The sequence below is a fragment of the Staurois parvus genome, unplaced genomic scaffold (assembly GCF_062004578.1).
Source record: "Staurois parvus isolate SC_StPar_1 unplaced genomic scaffold, SC_StPar_1.0 ptg003145l, whole genome shotgun sequence".
NCBI classification, from domain to species: Eukaryota; Metazoa; Chordata; class Amphibia; order Anura; family Ranidae; genus Staurois; species Staurois parvus.
In genome coordinates this window covers 119,164-144,541 of record NW_028320941.1, presented here as the reverse complement: position 1 = coordinate 144,541, position 25,378 = coordinate 119,164, and the positions used below count along the sequence as shown (strand labels likewise).

Sequence of the window (25,378 nt, the reverse complement as noted above, 5' to 3'; positions counted from 1 at the left end):
CCCAATTGCAATGAGCAGATAAAAGGTCCAGAGTTCATTTCAAGTGTGCTATTTGCATTTGGAATCTGTTGCTGTCAACTCTCAAGATGAGATCCAAAGAGCTGTCACTATCAGTGAAGCCATTATTAGGCTGAAAAAACAAAACAAACCCCTCAGAGAGATAGCAAAAACATTAGGCGTGGCTAAAACAACTGTTTGGAACATTCTTAAAAAGAAGGAACGCACCGGTGAGCTCAGCAACACCAAAAGACCCGGAAGACCACGGAAAACAACTGTGGGGGATGAGCGAAGAATTCTTTCCCTGGTGAAGAAAACACCCTTCACAACAGTTGGCAGATCAAGAACACTCTCCAGGAGGTAGGTGTATGTGTGTCAAAGTCACCAATCAAGAGAAGACTTCACCAGAGTGAATACAGAGGGTTCACCACAAGATGGAAACCATTGGTGAGCCTCAAAAACAGGAAGGCCAGATTAGAGTTTGCCAAACGACATGTAAAAAAGCCTTCACAGTTCTGGAACAACATCCTATGGACAGATGAGACCGACATCAACTTGTACCAGAGTGATGGGAAGAGAAGAGTATGGAGAAGGAACTGCTCATGATCCGTCCATACCACCTCATCAGTGATCATGTTGGTGGTAGTGTCATGGCGTGGGCATGTATGGCTGCCAATGGAACTGCTTCTCTTGTATTTATTGATGATGTGACTGCTGACAGAAGCAGCCGGATGAATTGTGAAGTGTTTCGGGAATATTATCGGCTCATATTCAGCCAAATGCTTCACAACTCATTGGACGCTTCACAGTGCAGATGGACAATGACCCAAAGCAGACTGCAAAAGACACCAAAGAAGTGGAATGTTCTGCAATGGCCAATCACCTGACCTGAATCCGATGGAGCATTTCACTTGCTGAAGACAAAACTGAAGGGAAAATGCCCCAAGAACAAGCAGGAACTGAAGACAGTTGCAGTAAAGGCCTGGCAGAGCATCACCAGGGATGACACCCAGCGTCTGGTGAGGTCTATGCGTTCCACACTTCAGGCTGTAATTGACTGCAAAGGATTTGCAACCAAGTATTAAAAAGTGAAAGTTTGATTTATGATTATTATTCTGTCCCATTACTTTTGGTCCCTTAACAAGTGGGAGGCACATATGCAAACTATTGTCATTCCTACACCGTTCACCTGATTTAAATGTAAATACCCTCAAATTAAAGCTGACAGTCTGCAGTTAAAGCATAACTTGTTTGTTTCATTTCAAATCCATTGTGGTGTATAGAGCCAAAAATGTTAGAATTGTGTCCATGTCCCAATATTTATGGACCTGACTGTAGCTCCTTCACCTTCAGCCTAACACCTAACCCTCTACCTAGCTCTTTCACCTTCAACCTAACCCTCAACCTAGTTCCTTAACCCTCAACCTAACACCTAACCCTCAACCAGGGGTGGACTGACAACTCATGGGGCCCCCGGGCAATAGGGGATCATGGGGCCCCTGTGTCCTTGGCCAAACTCAAAAAAGCCTAAGAAAAAGGTACCAGGGGCATCTCATGGGGCCCCCTACTGACCCCGGGCCCTCAGGCAGTGCCCGAGTTTCCAAATGGTCAGTCCACCCCTGCCCTCAACCTAGCTCCTTCAACTTCAACCTAACCTCAATCCTTTTTTCCTTCTCAGTAGCCTTTAATCCAACTCCTTTGCCTTCAAATTACCTCCGAAACTTCAACATAATTTTTAACTTTACTCTTTTAACTTTACTACCCTCAACTTAACACCTAACCCTCAACCTATCTCCTTCACCTTCAAACTAACTCCTTAACCCTCAACCTAACTCCTTAATTCTCAACCTAACAGCTAATCCTCAACTTAACTCCTTCACCTTCAACCTAACTCCTTAACCCTCAATCTAACACCTAACCCTCAATCTCGCTCCTTCAACTTCTACCTCACCTCAAATGTTTTTTCTTTCTCAGTAGCCTTCAACCTAACTCCTTTGTCTTCAACTTACCTTCAACATAATATTCAACTTTACTCCTTATCATTGAACCTAACATGTAACCTTGAATCCTTCCAATCGTTTAACCTAACTCCTTTACCTTCAACCTAACTCCAAAACTTCAAACTATCTCATAAACCTCAACACCTAACCTTCAGTCATTCTCATTAACCTTAAACCTAACTTGTAACCTGGAACCCAGCCTTAGACCTCAAACTAACTAAACTACAACCTAACTCCTTTACCATAAACTTACAGTAACTCCAAAACTTCGATCTAGCTCCTTAACCCTCAACCTAACACCTAACCCTCAACCTAGCTCCTTCACCTTCAACCTAACTCCTTAACCCTCAACCTAACTCCCTAATCCTTGACCTAACACCTGACCCTCTACCTAGCTCATTCACCTTCAACCTAACACCTAACCCTCAACCTAGCTCCTTCAACTTCAACCTAACCTCAATCCTTTTTTCCTTCTCAGTAGCCTTTAATCCAACTCCTTTGCCTTCAAATTACCTCCGAAACTTCAACATAATATTTAACTTTACTCCTTTAACTTTACTACCCTCAACTTAACACCTAACCCTCAACCTATCTCCTTCACTTTCAAATTAACTCCTTAACCCTCAACCTAACTCCTTAATCCTCAACCTAACACCTAACCCTCAACCTAACTCCTTCACCCTCAATCTAACTCCTTAACCCTCAACCTAACTCCCTAATCCTTGACCTAACACCTAACCCTCAATCTCGCTTCTTCAACTGTTACCTAACCTCAAACGTTTTTTCTTTCTCAGTAGCCTAACCTAACTCCTTTGCCTTCAACTTACCTCCTAAATGTCAACATAATGTTCAACTTCACTCCTTATCATTGAACCTAACATGTAACCTTGAATTCTTCCAATCAACGTTTAACCTAACTCTTTTACCTTCAACCTAACTCCAAAACTTCAAACTATCTCATAACCCTCAACACCTAACCTTCAGTCGTTTTCATTAACCTTAAACCTAACTTGTGACCTAGAACCCAGCCTTAGACCTCAAACTAACTAACCTACAACCTAACTCCTTAACTGTAAATGTACAGTAACTCCAAAACCTCAACCTGACTACTTAACCCTCAATGTAGCTCTTTCACCCTCAACCTAACACCTAACTCTCAACCTAGCTCTTTTACCTTCAGCTTAACTCCTTAACCCTCAACCTAATTCCCTAATCCTTGAACTAACACCTAACCCTCTACCTAGCTCTTTCACCTCAACCTAACTCCATAAACCTCAACCTTGCTCCTTCACCCTCAACCTAACACCTAACCCTCAACCTAGCTCCGTCACCCTCAACCTAACACCTAATTGTCAACCTAGCTCCTTCACCTTCAACCTAACACCTAACCCTCAACCTAGCTCCGTCACCCTCAACCTAACACCTATTTGTCAACCTAGCTCCTTCACCTTCAACCTAACTCCTTAACCCTCAACCTAACTCCCTAATCCTTGACCTAACACCTAACCCTCTACCTAGCTCTTTCACCTCTACCGAACTCCATAAACCTCAACCTAGCTCCTTCACCTTCAACCTAACACCAAACCCTCAACCTAGCTCCTTAACCCTCAGCCTAACACCTAACCCTCAACCTAGCTCCTTCAACTTCAAACTAACCTCCATCCTTTTTTCCTTCTCAGTAGCCTTTAATCCAACTCCTTTGCCTTCAACTTACCTCTGAAACTTCAACATAATATTTAATTTTACTCCTTAACACTCAAACTCAAATACTGTATAACCTTCAATCCTTTCAATCAACCTTTAACCTAACTCCTTTACCTTCAACCTAACTCCAAAACTTCAACCTATCTCATAATCCTCAACCTAACACCTAATGTTCATTGAACCTAACTTGTAACCTAAAACCCAGCCTTCAACCTCGAACTAACTAACCTGCATCCTAACTCCAAACCTTAAAGCTGACCATACCTCTTGCACTCTTATAGAACAATCTCCTTTAGTCCTACCAAAATTAAAGATGCAGTAGAGCCTACCTGTGTGGATTGTTTAGTTTGGGCTTCGACTGCATTGTTTTGATAGATCTAAAGGAGATTGAATAGAAAATCTCTATACACATTGCACAATCAGATTACAAAGCCTTGCCCTAAGGTGTTATTGTAACCCATATCTTCTGCCCTGAACCAAACAATAGTCATAATTCCCATAATAGCCACTTCAGCTCTTTGAACATAATATGTCTAAAGCAGTGGTCTCCAAACTGTGGCCCGAAGGTCGGATGCGGCCCTTTCCTTGCCTTTATCTGGCCCTTGGAGCTGAATTGAAATGGTGGAGCACCATTTCCCCTACTGACACCATCAACGGGGTACTTCTCGTTGATATCAACAATGGGGCACTATTCCTCCCATTACAACCAATGATGGGGCACTGTTGCCAGGGCATTTACTACTCCAACTGACCACAGTTCGGGCCCCTAAAGCCTGAACAACAGCAACCTGGCCCTTTGCATAGAAAGTCTGGAGACCCCTGGTCTAGAGAGTGAAGGGCTTGGCACAAGTTTCTGCTTGTTTTCTTCAGCTGGCCTTTACCCTCCATTGTTGGTTTGGGCCCCAGTGAAGGAGTATTGTATCCCCCCGCCCCCAGCCAGGTCCATTCGGGGCAACCATCATTGTATATGTAATTGTATATACATGCTCATTGTATTATTGCTTTAGAAAGGAACAATGTAACTTTGGATGGAAGTGATATCTCGTCTTTTGCGTGATGTTGAGTTGCAGGAACATTCGATGAACGCGTTTCCCAGGATGATGAAGTGTTCACCCTGGAAAGTCCAGCCGGCCTTGATGTAGATTGTCTGTCAGTACAGGAATTAATATTGATTGCTCCGGTCCCTTCCAACATCCAGCGACATTCCCCAATCAAGCGGCAGTGACCTGGCCCTTCCACTGGCATTGCCCATCATAGGAATTGACGTTTAATTAAAGATTACAGCGTGTTCCGACGCATTGTTCCACACTCTATTTCCTAAGCATAGCGTGCTGCAATCCATCATGGATGACAGGTCGGTGATAGTCTCGCCTTTTGTCAACCTCAAATACAATTCAATCCCGGAATGTTTGTTAGACGTCCAGCAAATGGCTCCCTTCAACCTCGGGGCCCTTCGACAATGTTCATAACTTTCAAAATTGAAGAAAACAAGTGTTCCGGCTTTGTCTGGACTCAGAAGTTGGAATTAAGTTTTGGAGTGAGATTTTCAAAGCTGACTCAAGGACAAGTCAAAGGAGGCGTTGGCCTTTTGTATACGGAGCTTTCCAATATGACTTCCGGCCTCCCCTTCAGTCTTGCACAGGTGTACAGGCTCCTCCCCTTCAGTCTTGCACAGGTGTACTGGCTCCTCCCCTTCAGTCTTGCACAGGTGTATCGGCTCCTCCCCTCCAGTCTTGCACAGGTGTACCGGCTCCTCCCCTCCAGTCTTGCACAGGTGTATCGGCTCCTCCCCTCCAGTCTTGCACAGGCGTACCGGCTCCTCCCCTTCAGTCTTGCACAGGTGTACTGGCTCCTCCCCTTCAGTCTTGCACAGGTGTATCGGCTCCTCCCCTCCAGTCTTGCACAGGTGTATCGGCTCCTCCCCTCCAGTCTTGCACAGGTGTACCGGCTCCTCCCCTCCAATCTTGCACAGATGTACCGGCTCCTCCCCTCCAGTCTTGCACAGGTGTATCGGCTCCTCCCTCCCGTCTTGCACAGGTGTACCGGCTCCTCCCCTCCAGTCTTGCACAGATGTACCGGCTCCTGCCCTCCAGTCTTGCACAGGTGTTCCGGCTCCTCCCCTCCAGTCTTGCACAGATGTACCGGCTCCTCCCTTTCAGTCTTGCACAGGTGTACCGGCCCCTCCCCTTCAGTCTTGCACAGGTGTACAGGTTCCTCCCCTCCAGTCTTGCACAGGTGTACCGCCTCCTCCCTTTCAGTCTTGCACAGGTGTACCGGCACCTCCTCCTTCAGTCTTGCACAGGTGTACCGGCACCTCCTCCTTCAGTCTTGCACAGGTGTACCGGCTCCTCCCCTTCAGTCTTGCACAGGTTTACCGGCTCCTCCCCTTCAGTCTTGCACAGGTGTACAGGTTCCTCTCCTCCAGTCTTGCACAGATGTACCGGCTCCTCCCCTTCAGTCTTGCACAGGTGTACCGGCTCCTCCCCTTCAGTCTTGCACAGGTGTACCGGCTTCTCCCCTCCAGTCTTGCACAGGTGTACTGACTCCTCCCCTCCAGTCTTGCACAGATGTACCAGCTCCTCCCCTTCAGTCTTGCACAGGTGTACCGGCTCCTCCCCTCCAGTCTTGCACAGGTGTACTGGCTCCTCCCCTCCAGTCTTGCACAGGTGTAGCGGCTCCTGCCCTCCAGTCTTGCACAGGTGTACTGGCTCCTCCCCTCCAGTCTTGCACAGATGTACCGGCTCCTCCCTTTCAGTCTTGCACAGGTGTACCGGCTACTCCCCTTCAGTCTTGCACAGGTGTACTGGCTCCTCCCCTCCAGTCTTGCACAGATGTATTGGCTCCTCCCCTTCAGTCTTGCACAGGTGTACTGGCTCCTCCCCTCCAGTCTTGCACAGATGTACCTGCTCCTCCCTTTCAGTCTTGCACAGGTGTACTGGCTCCTCCCTTCCAGTCTTGCACAGATGTACCGGCTCCTCCCCTCCAGTCTTGCACAGGTATACCGGCTCCTCCCCTTCAGTCTTGCACAGTTGTACTGACTCCTCCCTTCCATCTTGCACAGGTGTACCGGCTCCTCTCCTGGTCTGAAATGGCCTACTCTGATTTCACAATGTGCATTAGAAACTTCAGCCAGTCAGGTAGAGCTCCTCCTCATTTCCTCGCTGGAGGACAACCAGCATCATCTAGATCTTTCCTACCCAGCTTGACTGTTCCCGGTCCAATCATTTCAGTTTTGACAATCATGGAGGCTCGGTGTTGCCTAGGGTGGTCTTCATGCAAATACAGCCTGCCTAAGAACTCCCACTCCTCCAGACTGACACCCACCCATCAAGAAGTCTTGGTAAGGAAAGAAGAAGCACCCGGTGACTAGAAAATTACAATTTTGAAGTATGGTTCATGAGAGCGGGGCTTTATTTCAGCGGGAGCGTGGGGGAATTTTGATATTTGCATAACTCCTCCCAAGAGGAGGCTAAAAAAGACAATTCTGGTTCCTGTTCCTGATTTTTGGCTCCTGACTATACTGACTTCTGGTTTCCTGACCCTGGTTCATCTGATTACCCGCTCTGGCATCCAAACCCTGGCTTCTGTTTATGACTACGTTCCTGAACTGTTATTTTTGCTGTTTCATTAAAGGTGTGATTTTTAACTGCACTTTCTGGTTTATGGTTTCTGACACTCTCCTACCCAAGACTTCTCACTGAAACGACCATAAGGCCATATAGGAAAGGAAGCATCCCAAGAGTCCTCTACCACCATTCCATTTTGGGCTGCTAGCTTTCCAATACCTACTGGAAGGGACTTCTTCCTCTATGCCCACACAATCACCCACCTACAACTATAGACTGATCCAGTCAGTCAAGCATGATCTCCAACACAAACCAGAAACCCACCCATCAAGTCATGATGCCCTGGCATGGTCTGTGATCTCCAGTGTGTTCCCTCCTGTGTTCCTGTGTATGACTCTGTCTGGATGACTTCTCTTCTGATTCCTGTTCCTGATTTTTGGCTCCTGACTACACTGACTTCTGGTTTCCTGACCCTGGTTCATCTGATTACCCGCTCTGGCATCCAAACACTGGCTTCTGTTTATGACTACGTTCCTGAACTGTTATTTTTGCTGTTTCATTAAAGGTGTGATTTTAACTGAACTTTCTGGTTTATGGTTCCTGACACTCTCCTACCCAAGACTTCTCACTGAAACGACCATAAGGCCATATAGGAAAGGAAGCAGTCCAAGAGTCCTCTACCACCATTCAGTCTTGGGCTGCTACCTTCCGATACCAACTGGAAGGGACTTCTTCCTCTATGCCCACACAATCACCCACCTACAACTATAGACTGATCCAGTCAGTCCAGTACGTCCTCCAACACAAACCAGAGACCCACCCATCAAGGCATTTTGATATTTGCATAACTCCTCCCAACAGGAGACTAAAAAAGACAATTCTGGTTCCTGTTCCTAATTTTTGACTCCTGACTACACTGACTTCTGGTTTCCTGACCTTGGTTCATCTGATTACCCGCTCTGGCATCCAAACCCTGGCTTCTGTTTTTGACTACATTCCTGAACTGTTATTTTTGCTGTTTCATTAAAGGTGTGATTTTAACTGAACTTTCTGTCTCCATCTGGTTTATGGTTCCTGACACTCTCCTACCCAAGACTTCTCACTGAAACGACCATAAGGCCATATAGGAAAGGAAGCAGTCCAAGAGTCCTCTACCACCATTCAGTCTTGGGCTGCTAGCTTTACGATACCTACTGGAAGGAACTTCTTCCTTTATGCACACACAATCACCCACCTACAACTATTGACTGATCCAGTCAGTCCAGTACGTTCTCCAACACAAACCAGAGACCCACCCATCAAGGCATTTTGATATTTGCATAACTCCTCCCAAGAGGAGGCTTAAAAAGACAATTCCAAATGTACAAATTAAATTTTTATTTTTATATCTCCCTGAAATTTAGCTAGAAATCATATTGGTTGTGTTTGTTGCATTGCACTGGGTTAGTTGATGCGTTTTGTTGAGTTTGCGTTGCATTCCCCTAGAGATTAGCTAGAAATAATGTTTGTTACATTCATTGCCTTGCTTTGCATTAGTTCACACCAGGGGCGGACTGACCATTTGGAAACTCGGGCACTGCCTGAGGGTCCGGGGTCAGTAGGGGGCCCCATGAGATGCCCCTGGTACCTTTCATAGGCTTTTTTGGGTGTGGGTGAGGACACAGGGGCCCCATGATCCCCTATTGCCCAGGGGCCCCATGAGTTGTCAGTCCACCCCTGGTTCACACGTTCATTATGTTGCGTTGCATTCGCCCGGATTTATCTAGAAATAATATTCGTTGCCTGAAGGTCTTGCCCTTTTTTTCAGGAGGTCCCGGTCGGTTCCCGTCATCCGTTCCTCATGGCAAGTCATCGGACAGCAGAAATCCCGGCACTTTTTTTCCAAGGTCCCACCTGTCCGAGTCTGTGTCCAAGACCAAGACCGGAGGGGGCGGAGGGAGCAGCGGAAGACAAAGCCTGGTGGGGCAGATTATTCCCATCTATGGATTCGGGATCCTGCTGTACATCCTCTATATTCTCTTCAAGGTAAATCTCAGATGTTCAAATGAAAAAGGTTTTTCTGAGTAGAAAGTTGCATTGTGTCAAATTATACCATGTAGAGGGCTGACTTATTCATCTTCTTCTTGGGTCCCTGATCACGTATCACTTAGCTACGTGTGTTCAGCAGGAACATGGGTGCCCGCTAGCGACGTGTGTTGAGCAGGAACATGGGTGCCCGCTAGCGACGTGTGTTGAGCAGGAACATGGGTGCCCGCTAGCGACGTGTGTTGAGCAGAGACATGGGTTCCCGCTAGCTACATGTGTTGAGCAGAGACATGGGTTCCCGCTAGCTACGTGTGTTGAGCAGAGACATGGGTTCCCGCTAGCTACGTGTGTTGAGCAGAGACATGGGTTCCCGCTAGCTATGTGTGTTGAGCAGGAACATGGCTTCCCGCTAGCTACATGTGTTGAGCAGAAACATGGGTTCCCGCTAGCTACGTGTGTTGAGCAGGAACATGGCTTCCCGCTAGCTACGTGTGTTGAGCAGAAACATGGGTTCCCGCTAGCTACGTGTGTTGAGCAGGAACATGGGTTCCCGCTAGCTACGTGTGTTGAGCAGGAACATGGCTTCCCGCTAGCTACGTGTGTTAAGCAGAGACATGGGTTCCCGCTAGCTATGTGTGTTGAGCAGGAACATGGCTTCCTGCTAGCTACGTGTGTTGAGCAGGAACATGGGTTCCCGCTAGCTACGTGTGTTGAGCAGGAACATAGGTGCCCGCTAGCTACGTGTGTTGAGCAGGAACATGGGTGCCCGCTAGCTACGTGTGTTGAGCAGAGACATGGGTTCCCGCTAGCTACGTGTGTTGAGCAGGAACATGGGTGCCCACTAGCTACGTGTGTTGAGCAGGAACATGGGTGCCCGCTAGCTACGTGTGTTGAGCAGGAACATGGGTGCCTTCTAACTACATGTGTTGAGCAGGAACATGGGTGCCTGCTAACTACATGTGTTGAGCAGGAACATGGGTGCCTTCTAACTACATGTGTTGAGCAGGAACATGGGTGCCCGCTAGCTACATGTGTTGAGCAAGAACATGGGTGCCTGCTAACTACATGTGTTGAGCAGGAATATGGCTTCCCACTAGCTACAGTTGCAAGAAAAAGTATGTGAACCCCTTGGGATTACGTGGAGTTTTGCATGAATTGGGCATAAAATTTGATCTGAACGTCATCTAAGTCACAACAATAGAAGAACACAGTCTGCTGAACATAATACTACACAAACATTAGAGGTTGCCATGGTTTAATTGCACATAACATGTAAACATTCACAGTGCAGGGAGGAAAAAGTATGTGAGGCCCTAGCTTAATGACTTCTCCCAGAGCTAATTGGAGCCAGGAGTGAGCCAACCTTGACGCCAATCAGTGTGATGATATTGGATGTGTTGCTGACAGCTGTCCTGCCCTTAAAAAACACACACCTGTTTTGTGTTTACTGGTTTCAAGAAGCACTGTCTGATGTAAACCATGCCTCGCAGAAAAGAGCTCTCAGAAGACCTACGATCAAGAATTGTTGACTTGCATGAAGCTGGAAACGGTTACAAAAGTATCTCCTTGAGCCTTGATGTTCATGTGTCCACGGTAAGACAGACTGTCTACAAATGGAGAAAGTTTAGCACTGTTGCTACTCTCCCTAGGCGTGGTCATCCTGTAAAAATGACTGCAAGAGCACAGCTCAGAATGCTGCATGAGGTAAAGAAGAATTCCAGAGTGTCAGCTAAAGACCTACAGAAATCTCTGGCACATGCTAACATTTTTGTTGACACATCTACAATAAGGAAAACATGAAACAAGAATGGAGTACATGGGAGGACACCACGGAGGAAGCCATTGCTGGCCAAAAAGAATATTGCAGCACGTTTGAAGTTTGCAAAAGAGCACCTGGATGTTCCACAGCACTACTGGCAGAATATACTGTGGACAGATGACACCAAGATTGAGTTGTTTGGGAAGAACACACAACACTATGTGTGGAGAAAAAAAGGCACAGCACACCAACATCAAAACCTCATCCCCACTGTGAAACATGGCGGAGGGAGCATCATGGTTTGGGGCTGCTTTGCTGCCTCAGGGCCTGGACGGATTGTTGTCATTGATGGGAAAATGAATTCCATAGTTTATCAAGACATTTTGCAGGAAAACGTAAGACCATCTGTCCGCCAACTGAAGCTCCGCAGAGGATGGGTGATGCAACAGGACAATGACCCAAAGCATACAAGTAATTCAACAAAACAATGGCTGCAACAGCACAGAATACGCCTTCTGGAGTGGCCCAGTCAGAGTCCTGACCTCAACCCCATTGAAATGCTGTGGCATGACCTTAAGAGAGCGATTCACACCAGACATCCCAAGAATATTGCTACACTGAAACAGTTTTGTGAAGAGGAGTGGTCCAAAATGACTCCAGATCGTTGTGCAGGTCTGATCTGCAACTACAGGAAACGTTTGGTTGAGGTTATTGCTGCCAAAGGAGGGTCAACCAGTTATTAAGTCCAAAGGTTCACATACTTTTTCCTCCCTGCACTGTGAATGTTTACATGTTATGTGCAATTAAACCATGGCAACATCTAATGTTTGTGTAGTATTATGTTCAGCAGACTGTGTTCTTCTATTGTTGTGACTTAGATGACGTTCAGAGCACATTTTATGCCCAATTCATGCAAAACTCCACGTAATCCCAAGGGGTTCACATATTTTTTCTTGCAACTGTATGTGTGTTGAGCAGGAAGATGGGTTCCCGCTAGCTACGTGTGTTGAGCAGGAACATGGGTGCCCGCTAGCTACATGTGTTGAGCAGGAACGTTGGTTCCTGCTAGCTACGTGTGTTGAGCAGAAACATGGGTTCCTGTTTAGCTTCGTTTGTTGAGCAGAGACATGGGTGCCCGCTAGCTACGTGTGTTGGGCAGGCATATAGCTTCCTGCTATCTACATGTCTTGAGCATTGGGCAACCTATGCACTTGAATGGACTGCCTTGTCCACATTTGTCACACCAAAGAAGCCGAGGGACCACATTTTGCCACTGAACCAGGCAAGTTTTTAAGTACTAAAGCATGAGACGTCATGGCGCTGCTCAGAAATCTGAGTATCAGAGAAATCACCTCACCAGCAGGTGCAGGGGAGCGGTGCCCAAGTGTCAGTCCAGAGGAGAAGAAGAGACGCCGCTCTCACCACCTGTGCAGTCCCATGTATAGAGGATGGCCTCAGCCATCACGCCAGCCACGCCCTCTGACGTGTTTCGCCCCGCCCACCGGGGGGCTTGATCACAGAGGAATTTTTACACGCGTTTTGATGTGCAACCATCACAGCAAAATTGCAAATGTGCAATGTACGTTTTGCCGCGATTTGGAGATTGCGGGCTGAATTGCGGCGATTCGGCCGCAATTCCCAATAGCCAAATGTGAGTGGGGCCTTAGGAGGGCCAAATAAAATCCAATTTCTGTAAAAAAACACAAGAAAATAAGAAAAAAATAGATATAAAATAATAAGACAATAATGGATCTGATTAAATAAAGTTTTTTGTATTGTTTAATTTTTTATTAGTAAATATCTTTGGAGAGGAAATCTGTTCGAATTGCAAGGATTCGACCAAAATGAATCGAGGTTTTCCCCATATTCACCCCAGCCCAGTCTGTGGCCCCCAGTTATCCTTTTACACTTGGTTCACACTGGATCGTGCAACTTCACTTGCGACTGTTGGGCGGCAGTGCGACTTCATACACAGATGTCTAAGCAAGTCGCACCCCAAATCGGAAGAAGCAGCGCAGGAACAGGGGCGGACTGACAACTCATGGGGCCCCCAGGCAATAGGGGATCATGGGGCCCCTGTATTCTCGCCCACACTCAAACCACACCCAAAAAAGCCTATGAAAGGTACCAGGGGCAGCTCATGGGGACCCCTACTGACCCTGGGCCCTCGGGCAGTGCTTGGGTTCCCAAATGGTCAGTCCGTCCCTGCGCAGGAACTACTTTTCCCATCCGGGCGACTTTGACACAGTTGGAGTCGCACCAATTAGAACAGTTCCATTTTTGATGTGATTTGAATGGTCAATTCACATGACAAGTCGCATCAGTGTGAACGAGGGCTCAGGGGTGTCCCTATGGTTGGTGTCACCCGGTGCTGTAACACTTGGTGTCACCCCTCTGACGATCCCCGCAGGATGGATCGGAACTGCGGATTGAGTATAATGGATCGGAGACTGATCCATTATGCTCCCCAATCCGCAGATCCCATCCATCCTGCGGGGATTGTCGGCTTGTAACCAATACGGGGTTAACTGATGTCTCCACGAAAAGGTAAGTTTTAAAGCAAGCCGATGATCCCCGCAGGATGGATCGGATCTGCGGAATGGGGAGCATAATGGATTGGACTCCGATCCAGGGGCGAACTGACAACTCATGGGGCCCCCGGGCAATAGGGGATCATGGGGCCCCTGTGTCCTCGCCCACACTCAAAGCACACTGAATAAAGCCTATAATAGGTACCAGGGACATTTCATGGGGCCCCCTACTGACCCCGGGCCCTCGGGCAGTGCCTGAGTGCTCCAATGGTCAGTCCGCCCCTGCTCTGATCCTTTATGCTGAATCCACAGATCCGATCCATCCTGCGGGGATCGTCGGCTTGCTTTAAAACTTACCTTTTCGTGGAGCCGGTCTGGTGTCACCCCGTGTGATAGGTGTCACCCGGCGCGGCGCGCACCCCCCGCACCTGCCTAGGGACCCCACTGCGAGGGCTTAGGCTTGCAGTATCCCAACACAGGACACTTGAGGAGGGTGATGGTGAATTCTGTATTTCAGGGGTTCCCAACCTCCATCCTCAAGCACCCCTCCCCCCCAACAGATGCAAAATATGTGAAATGATTTTGGTAAAATTTCGGTAAAATGAGACATGAATTAATAATCGTTGTCTGCTTCTGTATATCATTGCTCCATCTCGCTCGGCTGTCTTGCTGCAAAATACATTTTTCTTAGAATTGGGTCTAATAACATTTTCTGACCAATGTTTATGACTTCTCAGCTCTCCTCCAAAGGGAAAAGCGCAAAACTCGCAGAGCCGAAAACCGCGCCGATCAGCAATGGAAACCTCAAGAGGAAAATCAGTAGGTGGCCCCTTTAAATGTCTTTGTTTCAGCCGACGCGGGTCAGGCGGCGGAATTTGTCGGTAGGAATGTCTGTGTAGTTCCATCGATCGTATTCAGGAATCCCGCCGCGGTTACTGCAGAATGTGTTTGTTCGTTGGGATGAGTGAAATTCGGGATTTTCACTTCACCAAAATTGCTGCGAAAATTAGGAGGTTTTCGGCAAACTTGTGCCATTTGGTTACATAGATTGGAGACCGCGGGAAAGTGGAAGCAAAGCGCAACGTTAGGAAAAATATATCTATATCTATATACTAGACCTATATACTTTATCTATATACTGGGTCTATATACTGTATCTATATACTATATCTATATACTGGGTCTATATACTATATCTATATACTAGGTCTATATACTATATCTATATACTGGGTCTATATACTATATCTATATACTAGACCTATATACTATATCTATATACTATATCTATATACTAGGTCTATATACTATATCTATATACTGTATCTATATACTATATCTATATACTGGGTCTATATACTATATCTATATACTGTATCTATATACTAGGTCTATATACTATATCTATATACTATATCTATATCTATATACTATATCTATATACTAGGTCTATATACTATATCTATATACTGTATCTATATACTATATCTATATACTAGACCTATATACTATATCTATATACTAGGTCTATATACTATATCTATATACTAGACCTATATACTATATCTATATACTAGACCTATATACTATATCTATATACTGGGTCTATATACTATATCTATATACTAGGTCTATATACTATATCTATATACTAGGTCTATATACTATATCTATATACTAGGTCTATATACTGTATCTATATACTATATCTATATACTAGACCTATATACTATATCTATATACTGGGTCTATATACTATATCTATATACTAGGTCTATATACTATATCTATATACTAGGCCTATATACTGTATCTATTGTGACAGTGTGGTGATCTGTCACCCTGGATTCTCAACAAGGCAGGTTGAGGGGCTCCAGGGTAAGTGTTTGATACGGAGGAAAGTGGCTTTTCACTTTCCTCCTTTGTTTGTAAGGTCTGTTTTGGGATCTGGAGCCTGGAGATTTCAAAGAGATCTGGGAGGGATGAAATCTCCAATCCTGGGACCAGGTTTTGGGAATGGCCATTACACTGATTGCACAGGTGTGCGCGGCTCTTTTGTAGGGTCAGGACCAGGGTTCTGGGCTCCACCCCGGCAGCTAGGAGTCGGCAGGGCTCCACCCCGGCAGCTAGGAGTCAGGTGGGCTTCACCTAGGGGAGGTGGAAGCCAAAAGCAGCAAGGGGCTGCTAGAGACTAGCTGTGTGCTAGTGGCCAGCGGTGTGCAAGAGCTGTGTCTTGAAGAAGTCTGCAGGAGGCAGACATCAAGCGGAGTATAAGCCAGGAGGCTGAGTTTTGTTTTGTGTGATGGTGGATACCCCTGCGTGGGAACCTCTTATGTTATTGAACTGTTTCATTTAAATAAAAGTGGGCTAAAAAGGCCCTGAAAAAGAAAGCGAGTAGCTGTGTGCGTTTAAAAGCTCTACCACTTTGAAGCGAGTTCCCACACTATATACTGGACCTATATACTATATCTATATACTAGGTCTATATACTCTGTATACTGTATCTATATACTAGGTCTATATACTCTGTATACTGTATCTATATACTAGGTCTGTATACTATATCTATATACTAGACCTATATACTATATCTATATACTAGACCTATATACTATATCTATATACTAGACCTATATACTGTATCTATATACTGGGTCTATATACTATATCTATATACTAGGCCTATATACTATATCTATATACTAGACCTATATACTGTATCTATATACTAGGTCTATATACTCTGTATACTGTATCTATATACTAGGTCTATATACTCTGTATACTGTATCTATATACTAGGTCTATATACTCTGTATACTGTATCTACAGTCAGGTCCATAAATATTGGGACATGGACACAATTCTAACATTTTTGGCTCTATACACCACAATGGATTTGAAATGAAACGAACAAGATGTGCTTTAACTGCAGACTGTCAGCTTTAATTTGAGGGCATTTACATCCAAATCAGGTGAACGGTGTAGGAATGACAACAGTTTGCATATGTGCCTCCCACTTGTTAAGGGACCAAAAGTAATGGGACAATTGGCTTCTCAGCTGTTCCATGGCCAGGTGTGTGTTATTCCCTCATTATCCCAATTACAATGAGCAGATAAAAGGTCCAGAGTTCATTTCAAGTGTGCTATTTGCATTTGGAATCTGTTGCTGTCAACTCTCAAGATGAGATCCAAAGAGCTGTCACTATCAGTGAAGCCATCATTAGGCTGAAAAACAAAACAAACCCACCAGAGAGATAGCAAAAACATTAGGCGTGGCCAAAACAACTGGAACATTCTTAAAAAGAAGGAATGCACCGGAGAGCTCAGCAACACCAAAAGACCCGGAAGACCACGGAAAACAACTGTGGTGGATGAGCGAAGAATTCTTTCCCTGGTGAAGAAAACACCCTTCACAACAGTTGGCCGGATCAAGAACACTCTCCAGGAGGTAGGTGTATGTGTGTCAAAGTCACCAATCAAGAGAAGACTTCACCAGAGTGAATACAGAGGGTTCACCACAAGATGGAAACCATTGGTGAGCCTCAAACACAGGAAGGCCAGATTAGAGTTTGCCAAACGACATGTAAAAAAGCCTTCACAGTTCTGGAACAACATCCTATGGACAGATGAGACCGACATCAACTTGTACCAGAGTGATGGGAAGAGAAGAGTATGGAGAAGGAACTGCTCATGGTCCTCAGCATACCACCTCATCAGTGATCATGGTGGTGGTAGTGTCATGGCGTGGGCATGTATGGCTGCCAATGGAACTGCTTCTCTTGTATTTATTGATGATGTGACTGCTGACAGAAGCAGCCGGATGAATTGTGAAGTGTTTCGGGAATATTATCGGCTCATATTCAGCCAAATGCTTCACAACTCATTGGACGCTTCACAGTGCAGATGGACAATGACCCAAAGCAGACTGCAAAAGACACCAAAGAAGTGGAATGTTCTGCAATGGCCAATCACCTGACCTGAATCCGATTGAGCATTTCACTTGCTGAAGACAAAACTGAAGGGAAAATGCCCCAAGAACAAGCAGGAACTGAAGACAGTTGCAGTAAAGGCCTGGCAGAGCATCACCAGGGATGACACCCAGCGTCTGGTGATGTCTATGCGTTCCACACTTCAGGCTGTCATTGACTGCAAAGGATTTGTAACCAAGTATTAAAAAGTGAAAGTTTGTTTTATGATTATTATTCTGTCCCATTACTTTTGGTCCCTTAACAAGTGGGAGGCACATATGCAAACTGTTGTCATTCCTACACCGTTCACCTGATTTGGATGTAAATACCCTCAAATTAAAGCTCACAGTCTGCAGATAAAGCACATCTTGTTCGTTTCATTTTAAATCCATTGTGGTGTATAGAGCCAGAAATGTTAGAATTGTGTCCATGTCCCAATATTTATGGACCTGACTGTATATATTAGGTCTCTTCTGCAATAAAGGCTCTTTTCCTGCCTCTCTGCATCTAATGCTGTACACTGAGCTGCGCATGTGCAATCCTGACATCTGCTGGGCTGAACTATCTCCTGCGTGCTGCTCTGCCCGACCAATAAAGATGTCCAAAGAACCTGAACCCAGAAGAAGCCAGCAAGATGTTTGTTTATGCACCGCGGGGTGATCTGAGGTCTGACAGGCATGCACTGGGACTGATCTGAGATCTGACAGGCGTGCACTGGGACTGATCTGAGGTCTGACAGGCGTGCACTGGGACTGATATGAGGTCTGACAGGCATGCACTGGGGCTAATCTGAGGTCTGACAGGCATGCACTGGGGCTCATCTGAGGTCTGACAGGCACGTTCTGTGGGCTGATCTGAGGTCTGACAGGCATGCACTGGGACTGATCTGAGGTCTGACAGGCATGCACTGGGGCTGATCTGAGGTCTGACAGGCACGTACTGTGGGCTGATCTGAGGTCTGACAGGCATGCACTGGGGCTGATTTGAGGACATGTACTGTGGGCTGATCTGAGGTCTGACAGGCATGCACTGGGGCTGATCTGACGTCTTGACAGGCATGCAGTGGGGCTGATCCGAGGTCTGACAGGCATGCACTGGGACTGATCTGAGGTCTGACAGGCATGCACTGGGGCTGATCTGACGTCTGACAGGCATGCACTGGGGCTGATCTGACGTCTGACAGGCATGCACTGGGGCTGATCTGAGGTCTGACAGACATGCACTGGGACTGATCTGAGGTCTGACAGGCATGTACTGGGACTGATCTGAGGTCTGACAGGCATGTACTGTGGGACTGATCTGAGGTCTGACAGGTGTGCACTGGGACTGATCTGAGGTCTGACAGGCATGCACTGGGACTGATCTGAGGTCTGACAGGCATGCACTGGGACTGATCTGAGGTCTGGCAGGTGTGCACTGGGACTGATCTAAGGTCTGACAGGCATGTACTGTGGCTGATCTGAGGTCTGACAGGCACGTACTGTGGGCTGATCTGAGGTCTGACAAGCATGTACTGTGGGACTGATCTGAGGTCTGACAGGTGTGCACTGGGACTGATCTGAGGTCTGACAGGCATGCACTGGGACTGATCTGAGGTCTGACAGACATGCACTGGGACTGATCTGAGGTCTGTCAGGCATGCACTGGGACTGATCTGAGGTCTGACAGGCATGTACTGTGGCTGATCTGAGGTCTGACAAGCATGTACTGTGGGACTGATCTGAGGTCTGACAAGCATGTACTGTGGGACTGATCTGAGGTCTGACAGGTGTGCACTGGGACTGATCTGAGGTCTGACAGGCATGCACTGGGACTGATCTGAGGTCTGACAGACATGCACTGGGACTGATCTGAGGTCTGACAGGCATGCACTGGGACTGATCTGAGGTCTGACAGGCATGTACTGTGGCTGATCTGAGGTCTGACAAGCATGTACTGTGGGACTGATCTGAGGTCTGACAGGCATGCACTGGGACTGATCTGAGGTCTGACAGGTGTGCACTGGGACTGATCTGAGGTCTGACAGACATGCACTGGGACTGATCTGAGGTCTGACAGGTGTGCACTGGGGCTGATCTGAGGTCTGACAGGCATGCACTGGGACTGATCTGAGGTCTGACAGACATGCACTGGGACTGATCTGAGGTCTGACAGGCATGCACTGGGACTGATCTGAGGTCTGACAGGCATGTACTGTGGGACTGATCTGAGGTCTGACAGGTGTGCACTGGGACTGATCTGAGGTCTGACAGGCATGCACTGGGACTGATCTGAGGTCTGACAGACATGCACTGGGACTGATCTGAGGTCTGACAGACATGCACTGGGACTGATCTGAGGTCTGACAGACATGCACTGGGACTGATCTGAGGTCTGACAGACATGCACTGGGACTGATCTGAGGTCTGACAGGCATGTCCTGGGACTGCACCTGTTAATTGATTTTTGCACTCATAGCTGTACTACGAATGTCAGCTCACGTTCGTTATTTATGATATAACTTCCTATCGGAGGTACAACTCTGAGTGGAAACATTGGAAGCAGAGTCAGACTACAATGCGCTGAAGTTCTCTGACTCCCCAGCCGTCTAATATGTTGAAACACAACACACAGGAGTCTGGAAAATAAATTGCTGGACGAATATCACAAACATTCTCCCAGCTGTAACGAATTATTTGGCCTATTGTGATTGTTTCCTAAAATTATCAGCTCCATCTAGTGGCCATAACGGGATACTTTTCTGGAAAACCACAATTGCTTAATAACTCAATGTGGCCACTAGATGGAGCTGACGATCATAGGAAATAATCATATTAGGGGATAATTTGTTACAGGGAGAATGCTTGTGAGGTCTGTCCATTGAATGTTTTATGACCCCTAAGGCCTCGTTCACACGTGCTTCCAAATGGGGCATTGAACGCGCTTTTTTTTAAAGCACTCTGAATGCCAATCGAAGCCCCTAAATAAAATGACATGCCGCTTTCTTGGTGTTTCAAAGCGTCCCCAAAGCCTCCATTGAAGTCTATGACAAAGCTCGCTGACATCACCTGCAGCATTTGAGGGGCTTCTATTCAGCTTTGTTTCGGAGGTATTGCAGGTACGGGATATCCCAGGATGCACTGGGAGACCAACAAGTGCACCGGAAAGACGTCATCAGTAGTCACTTTCAGTTCATGTGTCTATATTCTGGGAGTGTCTGGTGCAGGCGTCTTATCTGGGGTGCAGAGAGGAGAACCAGGAAGGTGAGACCAGACCAGGGCGGAGCAACTAGAGGACGGCACACGTGTGTATCATGGGAATGCTATAGTGGAAGATGAGCGGGGACCAGAGAGAGAGGACTGAGTGGTGGAGGATCAGCAGAGCTGGGGGAGTGGAGCAGGAGAAACTAGCAATGTCACATGTGGTGTGCTGCATGGGAGCAATATAGCGGGAGGTATGCAGGGACCAGAGCGAGAGGAGGATCAGCAAACTAGAGGACCAGCAGAGCTGGGGGTCTACTACTAAGCGGGGGATCAGCAGAGCTGGGTTTACTAATGAGCTGCGGATCTGCTGAACAGGGGAACTAATGAGCTGGGGATCTTGTGAACAGGGGAACTAATAAGCTGGGGATCTGCTGAACAGGGGAACTAATGAGCTGGGGATCTGCTGAGCAGGGGTATTAATGAGCTGGGGATCTGCTGAGCAGGGGTATTAATGAGCTGGGGATCTGCTGAACAGAGGTACTAAGGAGCTGGTGATCTGCTGAACAGGGGTACTAATGAGCTGGGGATCTGCTGAACTGTGGTACTAATGAGCTGGGGATCTGCTGAACAGGGGTAGTAATGAGCTGGGGATCTGCTGAACAGGGGTACTAATGAGCTGGGGATCTGCTGAACTGTGGTACTAATGAGCTGGGGATCTGCTGAACAGGGGTAGTAATGAGCTGGGGATCTGCTGAACAGGGGTAGTAATGAGCTGGGGATCTGCTGAACAGGGGTAGTAATGAGCTGGGGATCTGCTGAACAGGGGTAGTAATGAGCTGGGGATCTGCTGAACAGGGGTAGTAATGAGCTGGTGATCTGCTGAACAGGGGTAGTAATGAGCTGGTGATCTGCTGAACAGGGGAACTAATGAGCTGAGGATCTGCTGAACAGGGGTACTATACAGCTGGGGACCTACTGAATGGAGGGACTAATGAGCTGGGGATCTGCTGAACAGGGGAACTAATGAGATAGGGATCTGCTGAACAGGGGTACTAGTGAGCTGGGGATCTGCTGAATGGGGGTAGTAAAGAGCTGAGGATCTGCTGAACAGGGGTACTAATGAGCTGGGGATCTGCTGAACAGGGGTAGTAATGAGCTGGGGATCTGTTGAACGGGGGTAGTAATGAGCTGGGGATCTGTTGAACGGGGGTAGTAATGAGCTGGGGATCTGTTGAACGGGGGTAGTAATGAGCTGGCTTTGATCACACCACACACAAACCGCATGTGATTGGCAGGGAATGCGGCGCGGTTCCTGTGCGAATCACATGCGATATACCGCACCGCATGTATGTGAACCCGGGCTAAAAGTCGAAGCGAGTGTAAATGAGCCCTAAACGCGTCGCAGGTCGCCGATCCCGGTATAAACACATCGAATACGAAGTCAAGAAACAATTCCTGGTTTTCCAGCTTCCAGGCCGAACAATTCTCGGGGGGGGGGGGGTCTGCCCTGAGTTGGGGACACAAAGCGAAGATCAGGAAACGCGTTTCATCTTCTCAAACAATAAATCTGCCGCGTCAGCTGACGAGCGCACGCCGGCGATATCAGAGAGAAATTCAGGGGAAAGGGCGAGGTTACGCCGCGGCGGCTGCAGGAAACGGGGGATCCTAATTGAAATCTTCCCATTGATAAATCTTCGGCGTGTTTTTGTTCGTTTGCGGCGGACGATGATGAATGTTGTATCTGGCGGCAGATTATTCCGTATTTCTCACCCGGCTTCTCTTTGTTGTTTCAGCCGACTACGAGCTCAGCCAGCTGCAAGATAAACTCCGCGAGACCGAGGAGGCCATGGAAAAAATCATCTCCCGCCTCGGACCCAACTGCGAGCGGTACGACCGCGCCCAATCAAACCTGGAGATCGATATCTTCCCGTGAAGGCAGAAAATTAACCCGGCATCAGGCCGGCCATACACGGGTTGATTTTCGAACGATTTTTCGTTTGAAAATCGGACGTTTTTCGCTCTGTTAGCCGGGCCGATTTTCGTGGTTCCTCCCCATTTCGTGTAAAATTCGTTAAAAAAACGACCGATTTTCGAAATCATTGTTGGCACCGTCGGATTACAGAACGAATGTTTTCGATTTTCAATCGAAAAATCGCTCGGGATTCGACCCGTGTATGGCCTGCTCTAGATTCTCAGCCCGCAGCAGACACAACGATACATATTCACCCCGGATTCCCAATTATGACCCAATAATGTGTAACATGGGCAGGGGCGCACTGACAACTCATGGGGCCCCCGGGCAATAGGGGATCATGGGGCCCCTGTGTCCTTGCTCACACTCAAAGCACACCCAAAAAAACTATAAAAGTTACCAGGGGCATCTCATGGGGCCCCCTACTGACCCTGGGCCCTCGGGCAGTGCTTGAATGGTCAGTCCGCCCCTGAACACGGATCAGGAAGACGGAGGAACAGAACCCGTCCTTTAGCGGTCCGGAATTTGCTGTGTTTTCTGCGCAAATTCCGCACCACATCAGAATCGCCCCCCGATCATGCGAACCGCGGCGGGTGTGTATGTTAAGTGAACGACACCCCAAAAGCAGTCTGCAAAATGCGGTGTAGAATCGGATCCCATAGGTGTGAATACCCTGCGATCCGATTCTAGTGCGGACCCAAAAAAAGGGAAATGATCGGTCTAACAATGGAATGTTCGCCCCTCACACAGAAACGATCGGTCTAACAATGGAATGTTCGCCCCTCACATAGAAACGATCGGTCTAACAATGGAATGTTCGCCCCTCACACAGAAACGATCGGGCTAACAATGGAATGTTCCGCCCCTCACACAGAAACGATCGGTCTAACAATGGAATGTTCGCCCCTCACACAGAAACGATCGGTCTAACAATGGAATGTTCGCTGTAACACTGAGAGACAGAATACAACAACAAATTCAGCAGAAATGCGTCTAACAAATGATGACGGATCTGCATGTTCATGAGGGAAAGAAGGATTTGATCCCCTATCATTCAGCAGGATTTCTGGCTCCCAGGTGTCTCTCATACAGGTAACAAGCTGAGATTAGAAGCAGTCTCTTAAAGGGAGTGCTGCTAATCTCATTGTGTTACCTGTATAAAAGACACCTGTCCACAGGAGCCATCAAACCATCAGATTCCAAACTCTCCACCATGGCAAAGACCAAAGAGCTGTCCAAGGATGTCAGGGACAAGATTGTAGACCTACACAAGGCTGGACTGGGCTACCAAACTATGGCCAAGCAGCTTGGTGAGAAGGTGACAACAGTTGGTGCAATCATTCACAAATGGAAGAAACACAAAACAAGTGTCAGTCTCCCTAGGTCTGGTGCACCATGCAAGATCTCACCTCGTGGAGTGTCAATGATCATGAGAACAGTGAGGAATCATCCCAGAACTACACGTGAGGATCTTGTCAATGATCTCCAGGCAGCTGGGACCACAGTCACCAAGAAAACAATTGGTAACACACTACGCCGACAAGGACTGAAATCCTGCAGTGCCCGCACGGTCCCTCTGCTCAAGAAAGCCCATGTCCAGGCCCGTCTGAAGTCTGCCACTTAACAACTGAATGATGCAGAGGAGGACTGGTGGGAAGTGTTGTGGTCAGAGGAGACCAAAATCCAGCTCTTTGGCATCAACTCAACTCGCTGTGTTTGGAGGAGGAGGAATGCTGCCTATGACCCCAAGAACACCATCCCAACTGTGAAACATGGTGGTGGAAACATTCCGCTTTGGGGGGGGGTTCTGCTAAGGGGACAGGACAACTGCACCACATCAAAGGGACGATGGACGGGGCAATGTACCCTCAAATCTTGGGTGAGAACCTTCTTCCCTCAACCAGGGCATTGAAAATGGGTGGTGGATGGGTGTTCCAGCATGACAATGACCCAAAACACACGGCCAAGGCAACAAAGGAGCGGCTCAAGAAGAAGCACATTAATGTCCTGGAGTGGCCTAGCCAGTCTCCAGACCTTCAACCGATGGAAAATCTGTGGAGGGGCTGAAAGTTCGAGTTGCCAAACGTCAGTCACCAAACCTTAATGACTTGGAAAGGATCTGCCAAGAGGAGTGGGCCAAAATCCCTCCTGAGAGGTGTGCGAACCTGGGGGCCAACTCCAGGAAACGTCTGACCTCTGTGATGGCCAACAAGGGATTGGCCACCAAGTACTAAGTCATGTTTTGTGAAGGGGATCAAATCCTTCTTTCCCTCATGAACATGCAGATCAGTCATCATTTGTTAGACGCATTTCTGCTGAATTTGTTGTTGTATTCTGTCTCTCAGTGTTACACCGAACATTCCATTGTTAGACCGATCATTTCTGTGTGAGGGGCGAACATTCCATTGTTAGACCGATCATTTCTGTGTGAGGGGCGAACATTCCATTGTTAGACCGATCATTTCTATGTGAGGGGCGAACATTCCATTGTTAGACCGATCATTTCTGTGTGAGGGGCGAACATTCCATTGTTAGACCGATCGTTTCTGTGTGAGGGGCGAACATTCCATTGTTAGACCGATCATTTCTGTGTGAGGGGCGAACATTCCATTGTTAGACCGATCATTTCTGTGTGATGGGCGAACATTCAGCATCAGCAGGGGATCAAATA

At 47.3% G+C, this 25,378-nt stretch overlaps 1 protein-coding gene across 1 annotated transcript in view; it reads left to right on the top strand.

The window, feature by feature from the left end:
- The window catches only part of RIC3 (RIC3 acetylcholine receptor chaperone), a 37,393-nt gene that overhangs the window by 4,152 nt on the left and 7,863 nt on the right, over positions 1-25,378 (top strand). The window contains exons 2-4 of the mRNA XM_089667278.1: positions 9,075-9,292; positions 14,320-14,401; positions 22,529-22,622. Of these exons, the coding sequence (XP_089523404.1) occupies positions 9,075-9,292; positions 14,320-14,401; positions 22,529-22,622 (394 nt within the window). The remainder of the gene's footprint in view (positions 1-9,074; positions 9,293-14,319; positions 14,402-22,528; positions 22,623-25,378) is intronic.